Genomic DNA, 24463 nt, shown 5'->3' on the forward strand with positions numbered 1-24463 from the left:
TCCAACCTCCTGCCCTGACACCCCCCCACCCCCCCTCCCTCACTCAGGATGCAGAGTTCACGGGTCAGCCGAGTGACAGGGCCTGAGTCGGGAGATAAGAGGAGGCCAGAATGGCTTTACGGCAAGCGGCACTCTGAGGGAGTGATGGGGGAGGAGGGTGGGGGGGCAGCTGGATGTAAGGACCAAGAAGACGATAGGGGGGGTGAGGAGGAAGGGATGGGGGGGCTAATCTGCCACAGTTTGAAGTAATAATACATTGCTGATAGTCATCACGACACGCAGGCCGAGAGAGGAGGGGGAGGAGGGGGAGGGGGGGGACGGGGAGGGGATGCTGCGTTCAAAGACATCCAACACAAATACGCAAGCGAGCCTCATTCTTATTCCCGCGTCGTCTCGCGCTGTAAATCACAACCACCCCCATCACAATATAACCCCCCCCCCCCCCAACTCCCCCACCCCACTCTCAATCCAGCCTGGATATCAGGCCTCTGCAGAAGTGCTCGGGCCGGCTGATAGCGGGTCCTCTGGGGCTTTGGGGGGGGTGGGGGGGTGATTGTGTGGGTGCGTTGGGGGGGAGGTGGAGAGAAGCATCGGTAGGTTGAGGCTACGCCAGCTTACCGTGCAACCTCAGATATAGAGTTCAAGGGTCAGGTGGCTGGCGAGCTGCCGACTGACACGCTTGCTGTTTTTTTTTTTTAAACGGGGGGCGGGGGGTTGTCAATCGCTGCACCGGTGTGTGCGTTCCTGTCTTGTATTGCTTTTCTGCAATGTTAAAAAAGAAAGAGAACTTCTCAAGTCTTTCTTTTTTGGTATGAAATGGTACTAAATTGTTGGGAGAACACAGCCAGCGTGCCGCCGTGCGTCTGGCGGCATCCCAGCACATCATGTTTGCGCGCTTGTAAAAGCAAGTCATCAAGGAACAAATGAGCTTCCTCCAATTTTATTTGTTATTTTTTTCTTTGCGGGGGTGCGCTCGGCGTGGCGGCAAAGTGACAATTTGCCGCCCGCCGAGAAGCACTCCGACGCGAGCGACTTGTCTCAGGTGCAAAAACGCCAGCGAGCCGCACGGCGGCATTAACGAAGAGAAAAAGCAATTTCCGTTATTTAGCGTCGACTTTCATCGCTGCGGGAGTCGGTCGGGGGGGGAAGAAAAAAACGTTGCTTTCCTCAAAATGAAAGGAAACTAGGCGACTTTGTGCAGCCGTTGTTGCACTTAATATCCAATTACGCCGCGTCCTATTACACAGTAATTGCTTCCAATCACTTTCAATTTTTTTTTTGCAGAAATTAAATTGCGCTGCGATTGGTCGCATCCCGCCAGGAAGTGATGCGACTCCCGCCTGCGATGTGAGTACACAACTTTTCTTCTTGTCGCTCCAAACTGCTTGCAGTTTTTTTTTTCTCTCAAAAGGGCCACCATTTTTTTCACGTCGGAGCTCAGGGTGACGTTTCGGCTTTCTTTTTTTTTTTTGCGTATGAAATCCTCCTAAATAGTCGTCACCTGAACAGGCTTTGTCACAGTGTTTGTCGGACTGTTGTTTTTGTGTGAAATCCTCCTAAATGGCTTTGTCATGGCTTCCTTTTACATTTTTTGGCACTATTGTTAGTGAAGTCATTCATTCAAGCACAAAAGAAGGACGCATTTTCAGTCCCATCGCCTCCCCAAACGTTATTGGTTGCAGTCTATTTATTTTTTTATTTTATTTATTTTTTAATGTATTTGGCGAATTATTTGCTTGATTATTTTTTTAATTTATACACCTAAAGGTAAAAGGGCGTTTTCGCAGCCTCCTATCTATTTATGTGACCATTCTTTCATTTACTAACCCCCAAATATGGATTTTCGGTCCCAGTGCATTGGCGTGAAAATTGAACATTCTTCAATCTTTTGTACGGCCACAAAAAAAAATCGTTTTTTTTTTTTTGCTTTGATGAAATTTCATGAAAAGAAGACAAACGTGAATGTTCCAGTGTTTATTTTTCAAACCATAAATTTGTGTTTCAGTCGCTCTGAATTCAGTTTGACTTTTCAAGTTGCATTACGGGTTTCGTCGCACTTCCGCCAAACGAAATTTTTTTTTCGTTGAGACGAGATGAGATTTTTTTTGGCGTAACTTTTATACGTTATACAAGTTTGCAACATTTCTCCTCAGCGTCGTTTCAAAGAACCGCTGGGCGCTAATTCCAAATCCAGTGCTTGACTGGCTGTTGCTTGCTTGCCGTCATTCCGTCACTTTTTTCCCTCTCTCTCTCTCTCTCTCTCTCTCTCTCTCTCTCTCTCTCTCTCTCTCTCTCTCTCTCTCTCTCTCTCTCTCTCTCTCTCTCTCTCTCTCTCTCTCTCTCTCTCTCTCCCCCTTTCCTCTCCTTCTTTTATTTATTTTTTTGCTCATTTTTTCGAACCTGTCCTCCTCCCTCCCTCCCTCCTTCATTCTCTCTCTCTCTCTGTCTCTCTCTCTCTCACTATTTCAGCTGCCTCGCCCTTATCTCGCTGTTGCCGTCCTCAGTAATTATTATTATGTGCTGCCGAGATAATTCGCAAGCCGTGAGGGGGGCGAGCGAGAGAGGGAGGGAGGGGGGGGGGGGGGGGGGTTAAAAAAAAAAGGGGATGAAAGAAACAGTGGCTGTGGCTTCCTGGGCTGTGCTTCTCTTATCTGACCTTGGGCAGAGCCACTTATTGTTAGGCAAATCGCATGTGCAGAAAAAATGGAGTGGAGCGAGGTGCTAGCCGGGTGCAGGGAGGGAGGAGGAGGAGGAGGAGGAGATGGATGGAGAGGAAAGTACAGAGGAGGCGGCGATAGGAGCAAAAAAAAAAAAAGGTGGGATGGAGGTGTGCAAGCAGGCAGCAGGCAGGCGAAAGGAGATAGGGAAGGAGAGAAACGCAGGCGCGAGCGAGCGAGGAACTTTGTTTGAAGAAGAAGAGCAGTGAAGGCAAGAAAATGCACACCCCAAAAAATCTTTTTTTTTTTTTACAAACCCTCCCCCCTCCCCTCCCCTCCCGTTGTCATTGCCCAGGGAGGTAGACAATGTCTGCAGTTCTATCAAATCAATTGAGACGCGTCCGTCGACGCTCCGTTCTGCTTGAAAATTCATTTTTGGAGTCTGGGAAAGTCTTACATTGCCTTTTATACAATAGTCAGCCTTTCCAATAAAATCACACTCCAGCCTGAAGCAACGCAAAAGTAGTCGCCCTCACTCAAATAACAAAGCAAGTCAAAACAAATGGCCCAACATTTCTTTTTTACTTTTGTTACAAATAAATACAAACGACGGGCTGTCAAATTGTCAAATGCTCTGCTCGTAATTAATATCTTCTTTATTGAGGGACCCAAAAAAAAGGGATTTAGTATTTTCTCAATGAATTGGAATTTGATGACTTATCAGAATAGGCCCCAACTTTTTCATTTCAGGACCAATCAAGTGTCATCGAATCCATTCCCCCAGCGCTTTGGAATGAATAAATATTTAGATCTATATTTGATCGGGTTGCAATTGTACCTAATAAAGTGTCCGCCAGCCGTCCCGGTGGCGGCGGGCCAAACGCGAAGCCAGTCATTAAATCAGCCGGCTAAGTGCACATTAAAAGGCAGTGGCCGTACTTCTGCCGCAGAATCGTCCAGTAATCTTTACAACTCTGAGCGAATCAACGCATCTGCGCAATCAACTTAATGGCGCGGCCTGCCTGATGTTCCTCGCCGCGTGGAAGCGTGCCGGGGGGGGGGTGGCGTGGAAGCGGGCCGGAGTCCGGCCGGCGTCTGATGTGTGGCCTTTCCCGCCGTCGCCGTAGCTCAGCTCCTTTTAATTACAAAAGCGTTGGGCGGCGACAGCTTCCGCCAGATTTAAAAGCAACCCGATAATTAATCGGCGTTTGCGGGACCGTTGGAATGGCTTGGCTTGCCCCGCGGGAAAATATTCCAGCCGGATCTTTTGTTTCTTAGACGTCTTATGAAGAATACAACATGCCCGGGTGAGAACGAAATAGGAAGGTGACATTTAGCACTAGTAAGCAATGTGATGCCGTTTGTTTTCAGGTTTGCAGGCTCATTTTAGACCTTTCCAGGATATTTTTTTTTATTTGCCAGATATTGTCTGATTGCCAGAAGGTACTCATAAGATACTTCAATAGAAGGACAGATACTTGTGTGGGGAACATCTGCCTTATTTCAGCCAAGGCCACGAGCGTGGTCGACTTGACCTCACTCCACTTGCATGTGTTTTTTTTTCTTCATCCGCTGAGATTGAAAAAAAAAAAACATGAAGTTAATTTTTACCAAGCTAAGAGTATAAAGCACGTAAATTTGTTTTCCGTTTTAGGCAGCAAACGTGAAGTAAACAAATTAAAATGGAGATAATAAATAAAATGAAAAAAAATAAGTAAATCAAATAAATATAATAAATATAAAGCACTGTGATGCCCTCACATGTGGGCAAGGAGCGCCACAGTTGCACTTTCAGCCTTTTTGTTGACCCAAGCAGCCGACACACAAACAGCAAACGTAAACAACTTGCTACTTGCTAATGCCGCGCCTTGATTTTCACACTTTTTCCGCAACTACAAGGACACGCCGGGGTCCTGAGCTCTATGTCAGCCCACGCCAGCACCCCCACCTCGGCCGGCCTTCTTTTTGGGGGCTTTGCTGCCTGCTGCTCAATTGAGCTCCTTTAAGAGAGGAACAAACAAACAAAACATCTCGGGCTAATGAGGCCACCTCCAGGAACACGGCGGCTGAAAGGAGGCCTTGTGTGCCGACGCGGGATTGAGAAAAGGGAGGATTTGCGGGGATGAGCTGTGATCTGATGGAGTGGATTGAGTCGTCTGAGACGGAGGAAGAAAGAAAGAAGAAAAAAAAAGCTTGAGGAGACAAAAAGCCCATCAGTGACTCGCTCGTCATGACTTCTTTTCTCTTTCTTTCTTCGCCCAGGTCGTTCCCACACTGCGACGGCCGTGCCGAGCGGGCGACCGTCGTCGACTCATCTCGGCGCTTCGTTAAGTCGTCCACCGACACGACATTAGAGACACCAAACTTTGATGGTAATTATAAAAAAAAAAAAAAAGATCTCAACATGGGAAGTTCTACTCGGCATATTTAGCCGTCGAGCGTTTCAATCTTCTTTTAATTGTCTTTCTAAAACACACTCAGGAGGAGGTCAAAGGCATATTCCGGAATAAAACTTGCTGCTACGTTGTTTTAATCAAATAGAAGCGAAGGAATAATTGTTTATGCGCTGCTATCGCCGCCATCCGCGGCTGCCAAGCTAATTAACCTCCTTCTGTGGTGGCGTTTTTCTTTTCCCCTTCTTCTTCTTTAATTCTTCACCAGCGCCTCATCCCTGGTGGCTGAGAGGAGCCGTGCTTTTCTTTTTTTAGCTTGTAGCCTCTCGCACATCATTTAGTACTTTTTGCCAATTGGGATTTTTTTTTTTTTTTTTTGATTCATTATTTTTAGAAACGGGAGCAGAATGTCAGCAGTAACCGGCTCAGCTCGCTTCGCCTCGATTTGCGGGAGCTCCTTTTTCAAAATAGAACCTTTAGCGCAAAACTGTGACAGCAACGGAGGAGACAAAGGAAGAGCGACAAGAATTCTCGCTGGGACTCGGTCGGGGAACAAGTCGGGGAAAAAAGCGAGAGCACAGCAACGAGAGCTCGAAATCCGAACAACAGTTCCGTTTCCAACCGTGTCTGGGCAAGGAAAGAAAATGGCCGTGGGCTAGGCTAACGTTAGCATCTGCGTTTGTACACGTCGTATAGTCGCGTTCCCTCAACTGATGGTTGGACGTGTTTTGGGCTCTGCGTTTTGGGTAGGGACCGCTTGTTGTCCCCCTCGCCGTAATCATCTTAAATGGGCTCGTTCCAAACCTCTTCATTGTGGAATGACTTCATTAATTGGCTGTTTCTGCCACGGGATAATAGCGCGAGCGTGCTAAATAGATTAGCCCCGGAACTTGATTTATCGGCGCCGCTTGGCGCACCCCCATCAACCAGTTTATCACTAGTCCGCCCCCCCCCCCGCCCCCTCCTTCACTTGTCAGTGGAGAACGCTCAATGAAAACCCCCACATGGGACCCATCAAAAGGCGCCAAGCTGATAGCAAAACTCTTTCCACATGCTCCTTCATCGGCGTATTTGCGCTGAATTGAAAAGCGTCGGACACGCCGGCGATGTTCTTTTCCTCACTTTTGCCCACGTGTACGCCGACACACAAAAAGCGACCAAAAGTACGGTAGCTCTCAAGGGCCAAACCCCGTTTTGACCGAGCTTTCGAGTTGATGCGCGTTTGCAAGACCCAAGCTAGAACCTGAAGGTGTTAGCTGGCGCTTTGGGGGAGGAAGCGTGGAGGTGGCGGCCGGACTCAGTTGATTAATCAGGAAGGAGAAGCACAACTCTGTAATCAAAGGCGACGTAAATCCCCTTGTTGCTCCAGCAGGGGCGTGAAAGCCACGAGGGGAGGCGGCTTTTGTGCGCACAAAGGCCACCCTAACGCGCTTTCAACGCCGCAACAAATGAGAGCTGTGTTTTGGGCGAGGGGGGGGTGCGCGCGCGGCCTGAAAAACAGCCAACGAGAGGTGCGAATGCGATGGCCATTCATCTCCCGGGTTTTGGGCTAATTCCCGCCGCCGCCGCCTCCTCCTTTTCTTGGCCGGCAAACAAGCAACATGAAAACACTGGCGTGCGGGCGGCTTAGGACGGACGTGTAATCCTCGCCACTTCTGACCCGCCATCGCCGTGTAAGTCCCCGACCTCGCCATTCAGGCGCCGGGATGTGTGACTAAAGGACGGGTGACCCCTCGGCGCACACATTCGGACCCCCACACTCCAGGCCCTCCAAAGAGCCGAGCTGAGGAATTCAGGCGGCGCTGAAAGGAGGGCGGCTCTAAGTAGGGCCGGGCCCGATCGTGTTTCTTTTCTCCCACCATTTAATTCGTCTTTAGAGGCCATCTCGTTAACACGATCTTCTCTGGGAGTAGAGGAGACATCCAAGATCCCGGCCCCCCCCACCCCCCCTCCGCGGCCGACTTCAAAGGTCCCCGCCAAGCGCGCAAAGAAAGTCACCTCTTTCTTCCTTTCAGGCTCCCCTCGCTCGCCTCTTCCCCAAAGCGCCGGCCCAGAAATCATCTCACTTTCTGCCGCTGCTTTGCATTTGAAAAAGGACGTAATTAGCCAGAGGCTGCTCGCGCTCAACAGGGTGGGCACCGGGGGGGACCAGGCCAAGCGGGCCCAAAACCCACCGACCCTTGCTTGGGCTACTTCACTTATCTTTCATATTACTTGTTAGTTGGTTAGAAAAGTCTTGAACTCAATATTTGTATCAATAACAAGATTTCCTTTTGGAATATAAATCTCGACCTCAATCAAGAATCCCATCCATTTGTATTGTGACTTTAGCGCCAGTTCGCTTCTCTGACCTAGCATCCTCAACACGACGTTTGATGTTCTCAGACGTTTGATGGTGTCATTGGTTCTCGCTTGAATTTGTGGAAAAAGATTGCCGTTCTTCCCCAACAAAGAAATCCTATCAGGTTGATCCGAGCGCACTGTGTTTCATTCGCCGCGCTGGCGGTGTGGCTTTTCGTTCCTTGGCGCCTCGCGACAGCGTATTTCAATAATCTACACGCGTGTCGCCCGAAGGCGCGGCTCGGCTGAGCCGGAGCGTAGCGAAAGGTGCGGTGTAATCCTGGAATATGCAGAGTGGCGAGGAAAACTCATTCTCTCCTCACGCCCATCGGGATCTTAAGCCCCCTCCCCGATGCGGCTGATAGGGATCCCTTATCTCCGCCACACAGAAATGTCCACACACACACACACACAGCGTGAGCACATCATCTGCTTCGCAACACACACGCGCAATCTCTCACCAGGCGTTTTTTTTTTTTTTTCGCCGAGAGCGGGAGGAGCAGCCGTTCGATCACTCGATTGTTAGCGCCCCCCGTTCTCATTTATCCTCATTGAAGCTTTCAGGTCAGCTGATGGCCCGCGCGGGCGCTAATGTGCTGTGATGTTTACATACGACCTTTCGGGACGCTGCGGCGGATCGGTCGGGCCACCCCTGCGTGGCCTGATGTCATCGTGTGTGTGTATTTTGTTTACGTCTTGAAGTTTGGGACGCGGCTCCGTCACAGGTTTGCAGTCTAACTCTATTTTGGTCCGCCTTCTGGTTATTTCGGGTGTAATTCCACCGCCAACCACTAGACGGCGCCACGCTATTTACTTGGACTCCATGTAATATTCCTGTCCAAACGTTCCAAATATTTTTTTCTCGTTTGTTCCCAGCCCTGTTCATCTCCTATTATTTCCCAAAACAAACATTTTTAAAAATTAACAACGTCGAGGAGGAAAGCTAACATTATTTCTGGCCTCCCAGCTTTTCAATATGAAAAAGCTTCAAATAAGGTTCGGAAAAGATGATGAATTGAGGAAGGGAGCGAGGGTCCCCCCCCAGGGGTTCCCGCTTGTTGGTTTAGTCTGGCTCGGGCGCGTTTGCGCTGTCTGCGCTGCGTACGGTTGTTTACCCAGGCTTATGTCAGCCGTAAACGCCGTCCTGGAGTGGCGCTGCGTTTTCTCGCCGCGCCGGCCCGATTGGACTCCCGGGCCGATGGTGCGATGATAGCAACCCCCCGCCGCCAAGGCGCGTATGGCGATACATGGCGCACTTGATAGTGTGCGCTGTTGACTCTGGAGAGGCATGGTGGCTTGTTTGCTTGGCTGCTTGTGTGCTGGCTGTCAAGGCCTCCAGCGGTGGTCTGCTGTGATGGGGGGCGGGGGTTGTTGGATGGGGGCTGCCCGGCTGTTTGTCTGCTTCCAAACATATTGATCTCCTGCAGAAGGGGAAACATTAGCGATAGCGCCTGCACGGGCCAAGCTGGAGGCGGCTAAATCAGCTCTGTCGATTCCGCTAATGCTGCTGCGGCAGAGGAAGCAAAAGTACTTGCATTCTGTACTTAAGAGCGGCTACTTGAGTCACAAAGAAAGACTGCTAAAAGTAGTGGAATGACGCCTGGAGATGGCTGTGCTGTGTTGTCCCAAACCTTCTGTGTGTTGATGCAGACAACACTTGGTCACCTCACCTGCCTGCGCGCATTTGGCCGCCGTCCATGAATATTGAACGGCGGTGCGCACGCGGGGGTCTGCCGGTCACGGCCAAATCGGACTTAATCTTTTCAATTTCGGGGCGCAAATATCCTCAGCGCCCCGTGTTTGTCGGCCAGATTAATGAGGCTCTCGGCCCATAATCCGCCGCTGCTAATTCAAGTGGCCGCCGCGGCCGTGACGCTGACAACACATACGGGCTTCAGATTAATATTTTTTTTTTCCCTTCTCTCCTTTGCCGCACCCCGGTGAGCTCTCACAAGATGGCCGAAAAGCTTTGCCATAGCGTATTAAACATCAGACTTGCAGGAATATATTTACATGTTGTTGGGGGAGTTGGGGAAATTTCCTTACCCTTCCTTTTTGCTCCCAAATTGAAGTGGCAAATGATTCATTGGCAAAGCCAGGTTGACTTTTTGGATCACACGTACTTTGTTCTTGCCTGGTTAACTTCCTTTCGTAAAATGGATTTTGGGGAAAACGGAAAAAAAATAAATAAATCATACCTGCTGCTGTCACCGTCGTCCTCCTGCTCCATTTTGTCTTCTTAGCACTGCCTGTTCTCCATTAGCACGGGCAGATGGGGGAGGCTGGCGGGCTGGTTGGCTGGCGGGCTGGCTGGCTGGCGTGTGACCCCGTTCTGATTAATAGAGTAGGTGAGGCCAAAGGTGGCCAAGTAGCTCCTCCTACATTACCTCATTAGAAGGCTCGCGTAGTACAAGGTGAGCGTCCTCATTATAGCTTGCACGTGAGAGCCATTCAGTCACAAGAGTGACTCCGCGCACCTGTGTGTCACACGATGTGTGTGTGTGTCGCAGGTGAGGTGGGTGGGCTTGCTTTTCTTCACTCCTGGGGGGGGATCAAACCTGCAGATCCTTGTGAATCCTGTTCACCGGCAGCTAAATAAAACTCCCAATTAGCTGTTCACACAGCAGCCTCAAGTGAACACGTGCGTAGAAATCAGAAGTCCATATGCCCGTTGTGTTTTTTTATTCCCTACAGGATTTATTCCTAAAATGGAATTAGATCAGTAAGGAGAAGAAAAAAAAAGTTAATTTGACACCTACTCCAGTTATGCAGTTCAAACCAGCAACCAAAAGGGTTTTTATACTGCGAGCAAGACCTCACTGAACTTCTCTCAAAAGCCTGGGGTGTCCAAACTACGGTCCGGGGGGGCCATCTGCGGCTCTTTCAACAAACGACAAGAGTCCGCTTGCCTCCATTCAACCTTTAGGGATTAGCTGGAACTGGACGGGTCCAATCGCGTTCTGTTGCCATTGCTACTATGCTAACGATATGCAAAGACAGCGACAATAGCAGCAAAATTGAAATTGGAAAAAACAAAGTTCCTCCTCTTTCTGTTCCTTGTCAAGGTCAAACGAATCCTTAAAATGTCATCTTAGTGCATCTTAGCATCAACTGACATGTGGCGGATTTTTTCGGGGGGGGTCAAAGGGCTGCAGCCACCCCCATATTTGATTGAGTGAAGAAACCCACGCACACCTTGCTAAAAGGTAAAACAAATCTTATTAGATCTGCCAAACTTTGCTGAATCAGCACATTCTTATTCCAATGAATGAGTGAAAGGCAGCGAGCCGGTCCGGCCCGGCCCGGCCCGGCCCGGCCCGGCCGCCCTCATGACAAATGTTCCAATCAAGCGATGCGCACGTGCAGTTGCGAGGCCGGCAAAGGCAACGTCGCCGCCGTTAACGGCGGACCCGCCGCTTTCCGCGCGCTCCTGATTTGGGTGTTAACGAGAGAGCGAGGTGGCGCCGTTGGCCCGCCCGCTCGCTGTATCAGAGCGAGCGCGCGGCGCGGGCCTTGAATATTTATGTGTTTTGCGCCGAGGTCGCTCGCCTCCGGCGGGGATGGAGGTGAGCGAGAGGAGGAAGAGGAGGAGGCGGCAAAGAGAGAGTCCCTCAGGCGTGTCCGGGTTCTGATGGCTCCCCTGACAAGCTCCCGTGTAATGGCCTCCCCCCTTCCCCCTTCTCCCCCTTCTCCCGCTCCCTCTCTGAGTGCTGTGAAATTGCCGGCCGGCGCTCTACAGCTGAGGACTCGCAGGAGACAAACGGCCTTTTAATTCAGAGCGCGGAGAGGTGACGGCGAGGGAGGCCCCGGGGGAGGGCTACCAATCAGACATCCATCACGCTAACCTCTCCCTTGGGAGCGGCCCTGCCAAAAGAGGTGCCCTGAAGGTGGTCGCCGGCGTGCACGGCCGCCGCTCGTGCACGTCACGATGGTTGCCACCGCAGATTTGGGCAAAGCCAAAAGGGAAGACAGTCAGCTGGGACAAACAAACGACACCTTGCAGTTAAGCTTTGTTCATCCCGTTTGCGTACAAGCTTGGGATTTGTCTCCGGTCCAAGTTAGTCTTTCAAGAAGCTTTCAAGAACCTAAAATGGTGGCCTTAAAGCAAAATGGCTGATTTCCTGTGTTTTTTCAGGCGTGTTTCTTGAGACTTGTTGACAAAATTTAATTTTCTTCAATGAAATGAGCTCTGACCTTGTGGAGCTGAGTTATTAACTTATTGTGGTTCTCCTCCTGATGTACCTAGCCAGCTTCAAGAGCTTTTTCATGATCTGCTTTGTTTTTTTCTTTCTAAATTTCAGTGGCCTCTGAAGGCCTCACGTTGGACAATTGTGAGCAAGGCAAAGACTTCAAGTGATTCTCGTGGAGGGTCCGAGGTGAGCGACGCAGGCTCCTCTGAAGTCTCGTCGTTTCCTTTTGCGCGCTGCGGGTAACGGCCATTCCAACCCAAATGTCAACAAGCTTTCCCTTTTAAAAATGATTTTTTGGAGCTACGACAGTTCATGGCTTGGGCGGCAGATTTTCATTTGCCATTCACCAGCAGTTTCTCCAGATATGCTGGATGTCGAATGTACAATCGTTGTAATATTTTTTCACTTTTCTCCTTTTTCAATTTTTAGGTCAAAATGAACTGCCGTGAATGAGTGGAATGCATTTCTCAATCCATTTTCCATTTTTCCAAAACATCGATTTCATACATTCTCTTCTGCCAATTTGAGTCGCGTGGTCTTCGAACGTTCCGTTTTGGCCTGGTGGACGAGTGGAAAAGAAATGTGCGGTGAAGTAAAAAAAAAAAATGTTAGGCAAGGATCTTTGCTAAAAGAAAACGATCAATGGCAAGATAGAAATGAAATCTGGTGGTTGTTTTTTGTGCAATTGTAATTTAAGTTGACTGCGGTATTGATTTTTTTTTTCGACGTTCGACTTTCTTGACTGGGTGCTCCGAAAGCTCCTTCCAACATGTCAACATTGGAATTGAAGTTAAAAAAAAAAATGGCGGAGGCGGCAAACTTTTTTTGACGTCTCGACTGTCGCGGAAGTGAGCCAAAGCTTTACGCAGGCAGGTGCAGCTTGCAAAAAAAAAAGAAAGCCTCCGCTTTGTAAATATTGAGATTGGCCTCTCGAACTGGCCCCCGGCCGGTCGGCCTCTCCGCTTTTATTGATGAAGCTGCTGACTAATCCGTGGCATTTTCCTGTAAATAGCGTTGTGCATGTGAAAAGACCCCCCCCCCCCCCCCCGCCCTCTCTCCCCCTCCCATTCTCACATTCACATGCATGTGTGCGAGTGCAATTGGCAAACTTCTTCGGCCTCACTTTCAGACCTCTCACGTGTGTCAATCATGTCAAAGTTGTGCATCAGGGCCAGACATTCCAAATCCTAGCAGGCTTGCTGTGGACGTGGACGTGGATGACACACGTGCACAATCGTCATCAATCTTAAAAAAAATATTTTTCTACACTTGGAGTGGATGGAAGTATAAAGTTACTCCATCCCACAAAGTGCATGACGGTAAACTAACCAACCGCGTGTGGTCCCAAACATAATCCCGTTTACTTTCTGTACCTACAAAGACTGACCAGTGGGGGGCAGTGTATAACAAATTGTCACCCACTGTAGTGAGTGACGGACGATACTGTATTTGTGTCCACTTTTTATTTGTCCATCAGTCACGACATCGTGTCAGCTTTTCCCTTGTCCACTGTGAAACTTCACAGCAAGAAATTCATTCCTGTAAAAGTAAAAAAAAAAAAAAAAAAAAGACGAGCATAGTGGGAAAGGAAAAGGCCGCAATAGCAATTTGGGGCCTGGCTGGGTTGTGCCCAGCTTGACATCCAGGTCCACTGGAGAAGCGGTGAGCTCGGTATCCATGACAACCTCAGCATCGCTCTGATTGGCTCTCCCTGCGAGGGAATTAAGGCGCGCGTCAGCCAATGTGCGTTCGCGGGGATGCTTGGTGCACGGCTGATGGCGGCCGCGGCGGCGACGGGTGCCTTGCTTGTCCACAGCGCGTGACAGGCGGCCGCAGGGACGCGAAGGTGGCGAGGAGCCCGCAGGATACGCGTGGAACACCACCTGGGGGGCCCCCCAAAAAATATTTTTTTTTTCAAAGAAAAATCCACGAGCACGCGCACTTTTGCAGGATATTCTTCTTGATGTGATTTTTGATCAAGTCGGGTGCGCGCGCCTTATCCGGGCAGAACACCAAACAAGCAAGTTCGGATTGTGGATATAGCAGCCAGAATCAAGTCGGTACCAGGACTTTTTTTTTTTTTTTTTTGGCAGCCCACGCGAGAGGAGAAAGGCATCGAGGGCGGTGGGTGGGGTGGAGGACTCAAGACGTGGTTCCGTGTGGAGAGGCCTGCCGAGCCAGTCTTTGGAAGGGGGAGGTCGGCCGTGCAAGGCGCGCCGCGGGCCGCAGACATGATGGTCCACTGTGCCGGCTGTGAGCGGCCCATCCTGGACCGGTTCCTGCTCAACGTGCTGGACCGGGCCTGGCACGCCAAATGCGTGCAGTGCTGCGAGTGCAACTGCAAGCTGACCGACAAGTGCTTCTCGCGGGACGGAAAGCTCTACTGCAAGGTGGACTTCTTCCGGTAGGGATCGCAAAAACGAAACCACCAAAAAAAAAAAAAAAAGCAGCAGCATCCGGTCGTCATATTAGTTTTGTTATTATTGTGCGCCGTATTTGTTGCTACTTTGCTTGTTTGGAGAAATAAGTGGCCCCCTGTTGACTTTATAGTCAATATTGACATAGTGTACAAATACACAAAAAAACGCGCGTTATTTGTGTAAAAATAAGTTAGCGGTTCGGCAAATTCGTTTTGGGCTTCATTTAAAACGAATGATAAAAATGCACGTGGAGAAAGAGATGTGTGTATTCTGGTTTTAGTCATTCAAAGTCGTCAAAGAATATTAAAAAAAAAAAAAAAGCCAACGATCAAAGTTGAATATTGGTAATATAACGATCATTTCCAAAATGGCTATAATTCAAGCCATTATATTTTAATATATTTAATCATTATTTTCCAATTAAAAATACCCAGTAGGGTTGTGCGACGTTGCATTACTGTGCCAAAGAACGTAATCAGCCGAGAAAAAAGAAATAGGAATCCAGTCTGACGATTTGAAAGACACGTGATTATTATATGTACAATTTGAGACAGACGCATTAAGCCCTGAGTGTTCAGGCGCTAACAAACAAGCTCATAAAAAAATACAGCAAACTCGTTAGCTGTCTGTTTATTTCACGTAATTGCTTTGCTATTTTTAAAATGCACGCCACGAAACCCATTTGATCAAATAATCATAAAGCCAAATCGTTTGCTCATTAGATTTAAAAATAAAATCCTATACGTGCACTTTGCCGTGTTCTCGTTTTTTAGTCACCCCAAAAAAGCTCCCATAAGCAGCTTTCGAACATAATCCTAATTAAAACAAAATGGAATATTTTAATTCATATAATGACTTTTTCTATTTTGAAAATAATACTCTCGGTGCAGCCGTGTGTATTCTGCTTTGAATTATTCAAATGAGCCAGGAAGCGGCTTCTTTTTTGGGGAAAGCTTCGCCAATCGCACCCTCCCGCGAATGCTCGAACCAAAACGTCAATGATTGGGACTGACTGAGTGAGTAGTTGCTTGCTTACTTGCTTGCTTGCTTGGTTGGTTGGTTGGGGCTCGTCCCGGCCTACCTGCGCGTATGCAAATGAGCGCCCCATTAACGGCCGCCACGACTAATCACGCTAATGTGTCCAATTGTTGTGCAGAGTGGACACGCAGGCCAGTCACAGGCGGCCATGCATGAGAAAGGCGAGAGCGGGGACTGATCCCAGGGCCCCCCCATTAGTCTTAAAACAATAGATGGCCATGCATTTCCCCTCCCCATGCATGTCACCTCCTTTCAGGTGCCTGTGAAACAGCTGCAAAACAGCTTCTTTGTTTATTTATTTATTTTGCTGCCAGGTGATCACAATTTAGGGCTTTTTTTTTGGGGGGGGGGGGGGGGGGGTCTTGAAAGTCCTCCTACGCACGTCTTATATGGATTAAGAGAAGATTTCCACGCCTAAAATACATCCCACTCTGCCTAATCCTGTCTCATATCCTTGGCTACAATGTGCTGATTGCCACTAATGTGTTTCGCGTGGGTTCATTACCAGGTCCAGGATGGATTTTTCCCAAAAGTAATATTATTATGATTATTTATGACGTATATGTTTTATATTGGTGTATGTTGTTTTAATAACGTTATTGGGCTGATTGGAATTTTTGATATTTTTCTATCAATATTCCCAGCAAGTATTTGGAAGTATTTTCTCGTGCGTGCACAGAGCAAAATGAGAAGTACATTAACAACATATTTATTCAAATAACAACGTAAAAGGATTATTTTTCTCATTTGTTTGTCTAATGGGAAAAAAAATCTTTTAGTTTCGTTCATTCCTTGAACAATTAAAAAGTCCTTTCCATTGCATTAAGCGCAAATGTCCGAAGCCGCCTCGCTATCGCGCCGTTTTCTCGCTCGGCCTCCGCCTGCTGCCTCCCGCGAAGCTCTCCAGCGCGCGCTTTTGCGCCGTTTGCATAATCCCGCTAACTAACAAACAAACGGCGGCGCAAACAAAGACTAAAACAAATCCTGGTTTGTGTTGACTCTCTTGCAAATGTTTTTTCTCTCTTCTGCTTCTTCTCCCCCCTCCCCTCCCGTCCCCTCCCCCGTGTGTGCATATGCGCTCGCACGCAGGCGGTTCGGTACCAAGTGCGCCGGCTGCCTGCAGGGCATCTCGCCCAGCGACCTGGTGCGCAAGGCGCGCAGCAAGGTGTTCCACCTCAACTGCTTCACCTGCATGGTGTGCCACAAGCAGCTGTCCACCGGCGAGGAGCTCTACGTCATCGACGAGAACAAGTTTGTGTGCAAGGACGACTACCTGAGCTCGGCCACCATCAAGGAGGTCAGCCTCAACTCAGGTACGAAAGTGAGCCTCAGCAACACTTTACGGAATGATTATTTGATCCAATACAATAATAGCATGCAGTGCAAAAATTGGCATTGTGGTTTTTTTTTTTTTCCGAATGAATGTTCTCCAAATGATATCCAATTTAGGGCCGATACGGATCTCGCACCCTTAACCGCGTCGTTTCTAGAAGCCAAGCTAAACAATAATAAAACTATATTTGGGTGCAATGTAGACCCTTTATTTATCGTTGGCAAATTACACAAATGTTTATTTTTGCGTTTTTTCCCGACCTCTAAGGACTATTTTTATGATCGTTACGCGTCGCCAACTATTGTTATTAAGCGACGTCCCGACACGCGCGCGCACAGAAAATGATTCCATCTATTTACGATGACATCAAATAGATCCACATTTGCTTGCGATTATTGAGCTATTAATCAGCCCAATAGAAAACCAAGATTCCTCTTTTTTGTCAGCGACTCTGATTAAAAGCCGCATCTCCGTCGTCGCAGTGTCGTCGTGCACGGACCGGAGCCTGTCACCGGACGTGCAGGACGGCGCCTTGCTGCAAGACGAGCTGAAGGAGGGGGACAACTGCACGTCGTCGGACAAGGAGACCAATAATATCGAGAACGAGGAGCAGAACTCGGGGGCCAAGCGGCGGGGCCCGCGCACCACCATCAAGGCCAAGCAGCTGGAGACCCTCAAGGCCGCCTTCGTGGCCACGCCCAAGCCCACGCGACACATCCGGGAGCAGCTGGCGCAGGAGACCGGCCTCAACATGCGCGTCATACAGGTAAGACGAGCGGTGGCAGGTTTTTATTTGTATTATTATTAATGGTCGCTGTCGGGGTGCGTTACGAATAATAATGGGCTCATATTTATTATTATGTTTCTAGCTGAAGTTGTTATTCACATGCAGTTTCCCTTTTTTTTTTTTAACATAACACACCTTTTAGAAAATGGCGGAAAATGCGACAATTCAATAGAATAGACAACAAATCGTGTTCTCTTTTTAAGTAATACCCAAGTTTAAAACTATTGAAGTAGAATGATTTGAAAATCGCCCAAATATATAATATTTATATACCTCGCAAAGGAATTTTGATTCGTGCTTTGGACAGGAAAAGGTAGCGCCACCTGGTGTACACATCAAATAGAAAATAAAAGTATTGTCTTGTTTTAAATTGAATGGGGAGAAATGGTGCTCTCACGAGTTTTCAAAGTGAAAAGTGTCACTTTTGGTGCAAAAAAAAAACGGCTTCTAATTAATAATTGATTCGGAATGAGTTTAACAAAATGTCCTTACAGGCTCTTTAAATTAATTGCGTCGTTAAATGAAATCATTAAAAACACAATGAGATTTATTTTATTTATTTTTTTTAATTCAAAGCAGTTGCTACTAAATGACATCATCCGCTGCGGCGTGCTGAAAAAAAAAAAGAAGCCATTTGCGAGCGAATGTTTCGTCGTGTTCTTTTGATGAAAACTCCTTGTGACCTTTGCAAAAACACATTGCATTGTTCCATCTTTCCGCCATCTCCATGTCTGCAGGCATTCCATTTCCTTTTCCCAATTAACAGCGACAAAAAGACACAATCACAACACAACGTGCCTGCGCCTGCGTGTGTGTGTGTTTTTTTTTTTTAATGTGTTTGTTTCAGTCACACAGCCGTGAAATTAGTCATAGGTGGTGGTCTTGTTTTAGCTGAGGGGCCACCGCACGCATGCGGGAACCCCTCCTGCGTCCCTGCCTGCCTGCGTGTGTGCGTATTTCCACACACACTCACACACGGGCACACACAATGTCAGGATGATTAGCGCCATCTCTGCCAAGTGTGATGTGGCTTTTTGTGCGCTGGCTGTGATTATCGCTGATTTCACAGATTTACATATGCCCCCCCCCACCACCATCCTCCTTTTTTTCCCACCTCTGTGGAGCATACACACATCTTATACGTATGCATGTGTGTGTGTGTGCATCTCCATCCATCCGTGCTTGCATCCATCAGTGTGTTCACACCATGGTCCTCCTGCGTGTGTGTGTGCGTGTGTGGGGTGAACCGAGCCAAAATGGAAGCTGCGTTTGGGCCTCGCTGCTTGTGTTAAATAGCAACGCTCCCCCAGTGTGTGTGTGTGTGTGTGTGTGTGTGTGCGTGTGATCTCTCTCGAGGGGAGCGAGAGCATTTCCATAAAAATGTACCCAACACGTCGCCGATTGTTCTCAATAAGCAGGTGTTGCCTCGGCATGTGTGTGTGTGTGTGTGTGTGTGTGTGTGTGTGTGTGTGTGTGTGTGTGTGTGTGTTTTGTTAACATGCATGACAGCGGCACTGGCTGGCTGCTGTGCAAATGCTTGATTCTGCAGCACTGGCCAAAACAAGACACTGTTGGCAGAATTTTGGAAATCATGCAAATGCATTCATCTTTTTTTAAAAGGTGTTTTTTTTTTTTTTTTTTTTAACGGGGTAATATATAAATGGGTTCCAACACAATTTCGTAAAAATCAAAGACAATTTAGCGTTTACTATGATGCAAATGTGCGTGTCTTTGACGTCGTTTCGGAAACATCCAAAATAATTTAGAGGTGCTTTGGGAAATATCAAAGGCGATCTTGCCGGTTCGTGCTGAAGAGATTGCCGCGGAAGTCGAAAGGATCCTCTCCTGCGTTAAAGTTAGCAAAAGTTTTTAGAAATAGAATCATTTTGATCCAAATCAAAGATGGTGCAATCATTAAAGAAGGTGTGAATTTTTTTGGGGGGCAGGTCTGGTTCCAGAACCGAAGATCCAAGGAACGACGGATGAAGCAGCTGAGCGCTTTGGGGGCTCGCAGACACGCCTTCTTCCGGGGCCCGAGGAGAATGAGGACCCTGGGGGGGCGGCTGGAGGACCCGGACATCTTGGGACCCGCTGCCTACGGCTACTACGGGGGTCAGTGGCGCTTCCTTTCCAAAAGCAAAGACAAAACAAAACAAAATAAACGCTTGTGACAACGTGGCTGGCGAGTCGCAAGCGCTACCTGGGTCGTCACCCGAAAAAGCTCTTTAGCTCTTTGTCGCTGTCACCTGTCACGGCTGAGAGGATGAAGCCGTTTATTCCAATCAGTCTCTTTGTAAACAAATCCGCCCGGAACTGCTTTGGACGCCGCTCACTCCCTCGCTTGGATTTGGCGACGCTATTCTTGTAGCGGGAGGCGAGCGTCTGGGCCCAGGGCAGGAACCACGGATGGCTTAGCGTACCACTTGATGCTAACATCAAAGATGAGACAGTCTTTGATGAATTGACCGTACTTTTCGTTACACAATCGACGTTTTTTTTCGTCAAACGTTTGTTTGCATCGGAGCGAGCCTCGTGTCCCGTATCTGTCAACAACAAAAACAATGTGTGTCAACATCAAAGAGCAATTTTAGCCCGCAACGAAGCTAACGTAGGCGTTTTTGGAAACACCCATTTCAAGTCTTCAATGAGTCCGCATGCGGATAGTGAGGACAAAACCTTGGTCTCCCGCTTTTGGCTCCCTCGCTTTCTTCACCCGCCGCTTTTCAGGCCCCTTTGTGGTGCCGCTTAGACCGGCTTTATACGTGTGTGTGTGTGTGTGTGTGTGTGTGTGTGTGTGTGTGTGTGTGCGCAGTCCCCTTTGCACAGTGCCTGCAACACAAGCCTGTTGCCTGTTCCCAAGGTCGCTCCAAGCAACAGACATTATTTCCATTCAAACACCTTTTCAATCAACTGTTGCAGTGTGAAAAATTAAGAAAGAAAAAAAACGAGTTCAGTCCAAGTCGAGCCTGAGGCTGCACGCGTGTGTGTGTGTGTGTGTGTGTGTGTGTGTGTGTGTGTGTGTGTGTGTGTGGTGGCTTTGGGTGTGATTTGAAAGAATCCTTCTCTGTCCATGCTGAGACGTCTGCCTTTTGAATATTCGGTGACGTCGGAGGGAAACGGACAGATGGAGGGATGGCGGTTAGTTAGCGGATGGATGAGGATAGACCATCAGTGCTCTGATGATGAAGGACCAATGGACAGATGGATGGGATGCGGATGACTAGACAGCGGGCAAGGACACAGAACGGATAGAAGAAGGCGACATCTTGGACAACAATGGCGACGAGTCCACAATTTCAAAAGCGTCATTGACGACGTGCGAGCGACCGCGTCTTCGTCGACAACGCTGATGATGCTGACAGCAATATTATTGACAGACAACTTCTAGTCTTTGAATCATGGACGGACGGACGGACATCTATGACATCATAACCAAAAGAGCTTACATCAGTCATAATAACGTCACGGATGAAAACATCCTTGAGGTGGTTTGCTAACGCCTGTTTTCTTCTCCCCTAGAGTACCAAGGGGACTACTACGGACCAGCAACTAACTACGACTTCTTCCCGCACGGCCCCCCGTCCTCGCAAGCCCAATCCCCCGCCGAGTCCCCCTACATCCTGGGCTCGGGGCCCGGGGCCATGGAGGGCTCGGGCCACCTCCCCTCGGACGACCAAAGGTTCACGGACATGATCTCGCACGCCGAGACGCCCAGTCCCGAGCCGGGCTCCCTGCAGCCCGGGCCGGGGGAGGCCTACGGGGGCGGGCCCAGTCCTCCTTTCTCCCTGGCCAGTAACTCCAGCTACAGCGCCCCCATGTCCCACCAAGGCCCCGAGATGGGCGAGGCTGCGGCCTGGTGAAGCCAGCCGCCAGAGACCGTTTGATCCGTTTTCACCCACCGCTGGACTCTCGCTTAGAAGTGTAGGGACGAGTCGGCGCCAGCTTTCTTGGAATACTGGACTTGAATGATTTACAATAAAGACTTTGATTGAGTCCGTCCTGCACACATGCTGCCGCAAAAACAACGCGGTCGACACAACAACGCCAAAGGAACTTTTTCTTTACGTTTCTTGCGTTTGAAAGCGAGCCGTCACCTTTTGTAGCCGCTACGTTGCAGCCACCCGCTTGTATGGGCCCGGACCGGAGTCCTCGTAGCCGCAGCGGCCGCACACGTCGAGGGCAAGTGGACTTCAACCCCAGCTATCCCCTTCCTGTCATCCGTACCTGGTAGGCATGTATTTTAGATCAGAGCAATCTCCAAACATGGTTAGAGGTGATCACTGCTATTCGTGACAAACACAAACAGAGCCCCAAATAGCCAAAGCGCGGCAAGTCATTGATACTTGAGGCAAATTGCAACTTTGCAAGACCAAATGTCTTTTGCAGCAAATGGGAAGTAAACGCACTTTATTTGCTTTGGAGGGCCACAAAAAAAATGATGTAGCAGTCCGGACTTGGCCCCCAGACCTTAGGTTGGACACTTGTGCCACAAACTAGGATCCCAAAACTCATCTTCCATCATTTGCATTAAAAAAGGGATTTATGGAGGATTTGATTTGGGTTATGCGATGACTCCCTGGAACCAACCAAATGTTATTTTGAGCCGGAAATTGCATTTGGATTTGAGCAGGTTGCTATTTTTTTTGCATACTGAAATGGAAGGAAACATTCTCGGGAAAATATTGGACACTACCCGACCCGGCTCAGGGTTGCTATTGTGGTGACTGCGGATACCCCGCCCGCCCCCTGCGTATGTATGGATGCAGCATATACAGTATACAGTTGCTTCTTTTCTTAGAAAATGTTGCTAATAAAATTAGTTGTTTTCAAATCCAATGCTACAATAATAACCTGGTAGCCCATTTCTTGCTAGCGTTAACTCATCAGTGTGGGTCATTTTTGCTGGATCAAAAACTTGACCTTGACAACGTGCTGGGTCCCAAAAAAATGGCCTTTGGATTTGCTATGTTCCCCCAATCCGGGTCACTTTTAAGTCAGCAATTTGAAATGAGAATTTTCCGACCAATGCGGGGAATGGCCGAGCCTGACATTGAGATGGAACAAATGAATGCGGCCGATCATTTGAATGAAAAGGCTGCCTCCCCCCTGCGCCCCCTTTCTACTTTGGTGCCACTCCATCCACAACATGATGATCATATGTTAAAACAAGGGCGTCTGCACCTTTCTTCCCACACACACACACACACACACACGCACACACAGGCGGCGTTGATTGTTGTGTCCGCGCGCGCGCGCCTCCGGCCGACCTTCCCTTTGTCGTGCTCCCTTTTTCACAAGACATGTTTTAATGGAAATGATTTTCAAAAGCACACTGAAGCCATAATAGAGAATCTCCTTCAACAGCTGAGGTCTCCTGCCTCTTAAAGGGAGCAAACAAAAGAGGGGCCACGCAACATCTGTGGCGGGCGGCACCCCCTCCCCTAGCTCCTCACCCGTCAAAAAAAAAAAGAAAAAAACACCTCCGCCGCCACCGGGCCTAAAGCGCCATCTAGTGTCTGGTATTAGTATGATATCATTTCCAGAAAGAAAGCTTTTTTTTTTTTTTTTTATGTTGGACTCCAAAACACTTGGTTGTAAACGTCACGAGTGGACGGATGTGTGTGTGTTGGCCAGAGGTGGGCAATTTACAATTAGTTTTCTAGTTTCTGATTCGTCAGTGGCCTGGGTACCCATCAATGTTTTTTTTTTCAAACTTGTTCCTAACTGGCGGACGCTCATTTTGCTGACGAACGACGAGAAAGTTCCCAGAATGTCGGATTAAGCACTGCCGGAAGCGGATTTGAATCTGTCAGGGTCACTAACCGGGTCAAAGTGCACACGAGCGTCAATGGCCACTCGTCCAGCCACCGCCGTCTAGTCAACCACGTCGCATTCCATTTCAGAGGATGGCACTAATTCACCAGATGTTATTTGCCACCCACTAAAACCCAGAAGAAGAAGAAAAAAGAGCAAATGATGAAGAAAACCACGGAGGGCGCGTGCACTTGAATGCACCCACCAGGATTGGACTTTCTGCAATAATGCAACACTGCATGGTTGAGGTAAGCTTCCAACTTTTTGACGTGCTGCAGGTAGATTGGATGAAAGCTCCACTTTCAGTGCTTAATTGGGCATTTTTGGAACTTTCTCGTCCAACGACGGAATGCCCACCTCATGTGCGTGTGCATGATTGAAGGCTTGTACTATTTGTGTAAATAGCACCGATAATAAAAAAATGCTCTCTTACAACTTGAAGCCTTTTTTTTTTGTTAAGGCATCAAAGATGTCGACGTCAAAACTGAACTGAATGTGTTGCGCTCTAAAATATCATCAAAGTGTGTTTTGGTAAACATCAGAGATGATTTTGTGTCGTCAGTTTTTTAAAATATGAAATACTTACAAATATTTAAAACAAAGACTTTTGCTCTGCCAATCTAACATGATACAGATTTATGAACCAAATATGCTTCTTCTTTTTTAAACCAGAACAATTTATTAATTGAAGACTCTTAAAATGATCACAAATACCTCAGACCTATACAAATGTTTTTTTTTTTCCCCCTAAACATTCATAACGTCCACCAACCAATCGTAAAATGCTCAACTGTATCTTCAAGGTCCATTCAGAGAAATACCTTTGGGGGAAAAACAACAACCGCAATTCACATTTTGCTAACCCGACAACAAAGACAATTTGGCATCAGTGTGCATGCACCCCCCCCCCCCCCCCCCCCCCACCCCGACCCCCCTGGCCAACATGCAATTTAAGATTTTAGTTTTTCATGAGGAAGAGCGTTTTAATTCCCGTTCATGAAAAATTCACTCTAATAGGATTTTAATTATTAATATCCCATTTTAATTCCGTCACGGGTATTTGAAAGGTGACCGTCCACCTCATGCAAAAGACGTATTGACCATTTTTTATCTGCAAGGATAGACATACTGGAAAAAAAAAAAAAAAGTCAATGCACTTTCTTCCCCCCCCCATCCACGCTTCATCCTCTTAAAGCCCCTCCTCATCCCCTGGCTGTGGGCCAGGTGGGTGGACGGGGTGGCTCAGGTCCGCACTCATTTTCCACCTGACTGCCTTTAATGTAAAGGCTAATGTGAGAGGAGACAGCCGGCTTCGCACCACAGCCTCACACACGCACGCACGGAAGGCCCGAGTAATCTTCAGCGTGCACCCGTCCCCTTGCAAGATGCTTTGGCCGCCATTTTGGTTTCAAACAGCCATTGCAGGCTTCTTTGAACAATCTTCAGCACCCCTTGAACAATTTCAACCACGTGCACAGGCCGGCCAGATGC

General features: G+C 48.3%; 1 protein-coding gene across 1 annotated transcript; it reads left to right on the plus strand.

Annotated features, from left to right (window-relative positions):
* The first annotated feature begins 1281 nt into the window (after positions 1 to 1281).
* On the plus strand, positions 1282 to 22583 carry lhx5 (LIM homeobox 5). Its single transcript, XM_061293034.1, has 8 exons — positions 1282 to 1347; positions 4920 to 5029; positions 11692 to 11766; positions 13674 to 13984; positions 16128 to 16351; positions 16854 to 17137; positions 19105 to 19270; positions 20678 to 22583. The coding sequence occupies exons 2-8, from the start codon at positions 5027 to 5029 to the stop codon at positions 21016 to 21018; spliced, it is 1404 nt and encodes a 467-aa protein (XP_061149018.1). The 5' UTR covers positions 1282 to 1347; positions 4920 to 5026; the 3' UTR covers positions 21019 to 22583.
* Positions 22584 to 24463: the final 1880 nt, after the last annotated feature.

Source organism: Syngnathus typhle, linkage group LG12, assembly GCF_033458585.1.
Source record: "Syngnathus typhle isolate RoL2023-S1 ecotype Sweden linkage group LG12, RoL_Styp_1.0, whole genome shotgun sequence".
NCBI classification, from domain to species: domain Eukaryota; kingdom Metazoa; phylum Chordata; class Actinopteri; order Syngnathiformes; family Syngnathidae; genus Syngnathus; species Syngnathus typhle.

Coding starts and splice junctions, on each gene's coding strand:
- lhx5 (XM_061293034.1), top strand. Junction 13,985..16,127: donor TGCAAGGTGGACTTCTTCCG/GTAGGGATCGCA, acceptor GCTCGCACGCAG/GCGGTTCGGTACCAAGTGCG. Junction 17,138..19,104: donor TCAACATGCGCGTCATACAG/GTAAGACGAGCG, acceptor TTTGGGGGGCAG/GTCTGGTTCCAGAACCGAAG.